The sequence below is a fragment of the Salvelinus sp. IW2-2015 genome, linkage group LG4q.2 (assembly GCF_002910315.2).
Source record: "Salvelinus sp. IW2-2015 linkage group LG4q.2, ASM291031v2, whole genome shotgun sequence".
Taxonomy (NCBI): domain Eukaryota; kingdom Metazoa; phylum Chordata; class Actinopteri; order Salmoniformes; family Salmonidae; genus Salvelinus; species Salvelinus sp. IW2-2015.
In genome coordinates this window covers 10,417,702-10,421,323 of record NC_036843.1, presented here as the reverse complement: position 1 = coordinate 10,421,323, position 3,622 = coordinate 10,417,702, and the positions used below count along the sequence as shown (strand labels likewise).

Here is a 3,622-nt window from a genome sequence, read left to right as displayed (position 1 = left end):
TGGTGGTGGCAGCATCATACTGTGGCAATGTTTTTCAGCGGCAGGGACTGGGAGACTAGTCAGGATCGAAGGAAAGATGAACGGAGCAAAGTACAGAGTGATCCTTGATGAAAACCTGCTCCAGAGCACTCAGGACCTCAGTCTGGGGCGAAGGTTCACCTTCCAACAGGAAAACAACCCTAAGCACACAGCCAATACAATGCAGGAGTGGCTTCGGGACAAGTCTCTGAATGTCCTTGAAGGACCCAGCCAGAGCCCGGATTTGAACCCGATCGAATATCTCTGGAGAGACCTGAAAATAGCTGTGCAGCAACGCTCCCCATCCAACCTGACAGCGCTTGAGAGGATCTGTAGAGAAAATGAGAGCAACTCCCCAAATACAGGTGTGCCAAGCTTGTAGCGTCATACCCAAGAATCTGGGCCCAGGTCTTCTCATCTCCAGGAGCTGGTGATCCACTTCCTGAAGAGGGCAGCCAGTAACCTTCAACAGGACATGAGGATGGTCCTGCCCAGCCGCCAGCTTCCCCTCCAGGATCGCCGACGCATCCTGTCCCACCAGCTAGCAGAGTTTATCCACTGCTACAACAAGGTGCCTCACTACCAGCCACACAGAAAAATACTTTTCAGCCTCTAGTGTACACTGCTGTTCTCGGACAGGTTTATAATAATTATACTAGTCAGGGAGTCTCCATTTATTTGTAATATTTCTTGATTTTTTCCTTTGTGTGCTTATCTAATTAGAATTGTTTGTTTCAGTTGAAGGTGTAAATGTTTTGAAGAACTAACAAATTACTGTTACAACTGACTTTCTCTTGTACTGAAGCATTCAGAACGGCCAGTGTGCTTGGTCTCTGACGGGTTTCTGTCCTCACAGGAGACAGAGCATATGGTCAAGAAACTGAAGAAGACGAAGAAAATTGTATCAACCACAGTGTGTTTCAGGAGTTTATCACTGAGGCAAGGTTAGTGAGCTGGCTCCTACTCTCTCTACTACTGAACGGTACATACTCTATGCTCCTGACTGTTTCAATTACTTCTGCTACTTAACAGTGGTCTTACTCTGGGTATCATGGAGAATGTTCACACTGCTCTCCTCTCTTCCAGTGAAAATGATCTGGAGGAGGTCCTGACATTCTACACAATCAAATGTAGAAGCACTAAACCTGACAATAGCAACAGCCAGGGTTCGGGAGAGCCAGCTTCCACAGAGAATCATTCAAGTGAATAGAAATTGTCATATGAACAAAATAATACACCATCTGTACAATCGGGATCTTTGTATTCCAGTGCGCCACAGATTTCACATATTTCTACAATTATTTTGATATTTAATTTAATTATTTGTTGAGAAATCGTTTATCATGTATTTGGGAATTTGGACATTTTGATTTTGAAAAACCACATTTTGGAAAAAAGACTTGAGTCATACAAAGTCAAGTACAGGTCAGCTTCTAATAATTATCACTCATTGGTCGAAAATAAATGTGTGTCGGAGCCATGGACTGGATGGCTGGATGATAACAGGGATCTGGCTTATTTTGTGCTCTGAACAGCTCTGCCTTTGGCCAAAGAAGACTCCAGAGCTTTAGCCTCTGAGTCCTAACTGTCTGAAGTCAGAATCAGCACAGACCAGCCCACTGCAGACCAACCCACTGTAGAGCGTCTGTAGACCCTAGAAGTATTAAACAACATGAGGTCCAGGCCTCCCAGCACTCCTGCAGCTTCCCAGCTGCCTTATACTGTGGCCACATCCACCTGCAGCACTACTCTCACCCCCAGAACCCACCCCAGTCTCTGCCCCTGCACTGCCCCCCACCACCCCCATCTCAGCCCCCATCCTACGACCAGTCCCACTTTCGCCTCCACTCCCCTCGCCAGCTAGAAACCCCTCCACAGCCCCAGGCCTCTGTGTTCTCCTCAGCCTCGACCCTTGTCCCCCAGCCCCCTCGGGTAATATGGGCAGCTGCCCGCCCTGGTCCCACCACAGTCTCAGCACCACCAGTCTCCCAGGTCCTAAGGCAGGTCCAGTCCTTTACCTCCACCTCCTCTGCGGCTGCAGCCTCGTCCTCCATGCCTGGTGCCATCCACATCTACAGCCAGAAGCTCTCCAGGCCCACCTCTGCAGGTCAAGGTAAACCCTTGATGGATATCATCCTGATAGATGTTTGGTGTGTTCTCAGCTCCCAGTCTTTCTATGCCCTAAGACATTAATTAATAACATGTTTCGCTCTCTGCTTCAGCAATCAGAAGGACCGCCTCCTGCCGGCCCAGATCAGATCCAGCTGGGGTCTTTAAGGACCTGGACTCCCTGTCTGCTCAGACCCAGTTCAACCAGCAGGCCATTGTCTTAGCCCTGCAGAAGCAGGCTGCCTACCAGCTCCATCAGTCTACTAACACAATATGAGTCTCCTGTCACCCTACCCAACCCATCTACCCTCTTACCTGCTCAATAATTAGTTAGTGTCACCTAGGATACAAAACTACTACAAATCTATCATACACTGTAAAGGGATTTGTGCTTTTCTCTAGATGAGTAAAGGGAATCCACACATCCTGCACAGCGGTCTTACTGAGGGTATTAATATTCCACTGTAAACCTGTCTGTGACCCCGTGGTGAGTGACACCTCAGAGCTCAGTGTTGCTCACTCATCCAGCAGGCAGAGAGGGTTCCTGGAGTTGGCTGGAGCTGGCTGGTCTGAGCAGAGCAGAGTGGTGGTGAGCTGATCTGAGGCTCCGTGTGAGGTCTCATTATCATTTGTGCCAAATGGGAGTGCTTTCTGTTGATATTTAACAGGTAGTCACTTTTTGATGCTTATGAATAAAATAATGTGGAAATTAGCACTGAGTGGGGGTGAGATGGCTCTGCTTCCTCCCCCACCTCTCTTTTTAACGTCTTGCCTGAAGGTTTGTCATTCACAGTGGGTAAGCCCACCAGCCTCCCTCCATCTTTCTCCCTCCCTGGTGTAACGGATGTGAAATGGCTAGCTAGTTAGCGGGTACGCGCTAATAGCGTTTCAATCAGTTACGTCACTTGCTCTGAAACCTAGAAGTAGTGTTTCCCCTTGCTCTGCAAGGGCCGCGGCCTTTGTGGAGCGATGGGTAACGATGCTTCGTGGGCGACCGTTGTTGATGTGTGCAGAGGGTCCCTGGTTCGCGCCCGAGGTCGGGGCGAGGGGACGGTTTAAAGTTATACTGTTACACTGGGAGTTCGTGTGATGGCACCAGACCACACAGACTGCAGTTTTATGTCTTCCTCTTCTCTGTACAGTATTCTATTCTTCTGAAAGGTGTTTTGTAATTCCCATGGAAAGTTAATCCTGGTCATGACAGAGGGCTATTTTGCAGAGCAAAATAGTTTAATGGTTTGCACTTAAAGGGTTTGAATATACTTTGCCTTTCTTTTGACTCAGATTATAAGTCATTAAATCACTTATTTAACTCAATAGAGTGTTTTGTATGGAGAAGCAACACCCTGTTGCACTGGTTGGCCTCTGAAGATTCAGCAATTACTCTTTTTCACATGCCAGGCCTCATCTTTTGGGAATAACCATAACTACCTCTTACAATGTAATTGTTTCCAATGGGGTGAATTTAAGTATTCTTATCATTTGTAATCTAATC

General features: G+C 47.5%; 1 protein-coding gene across 1 annotated transcript; it reads left to right on the top strand.

Moving 5' to 3' along the window:
* The first annotated feature begins 359 nt into the window (after window positions 1-359).
* On the top strand, window positions 360-3,193 carry LOC111962968 (tubulin polyglutamylase TTLL5). Its single transcript, XM_024147055.2, has 5 exons — window positions 360-383; window positions 443-589; window positions 875-957; window positions 1,614-2,131; window positions 2,241-3,193. The coding sequence occupies exons 1-5, from the start codon at window positions 360-362 to the stop codon at window positions 2,402-2,404; spliced, it is 936 nt and encodes a 311-aa protein (XP_024002823.2). The 3' UTR covers window positions 2,405-3,193.
* The last annotated feature ends 429 nt before the right edge of the window (window positions 3,194-3,622 follow it).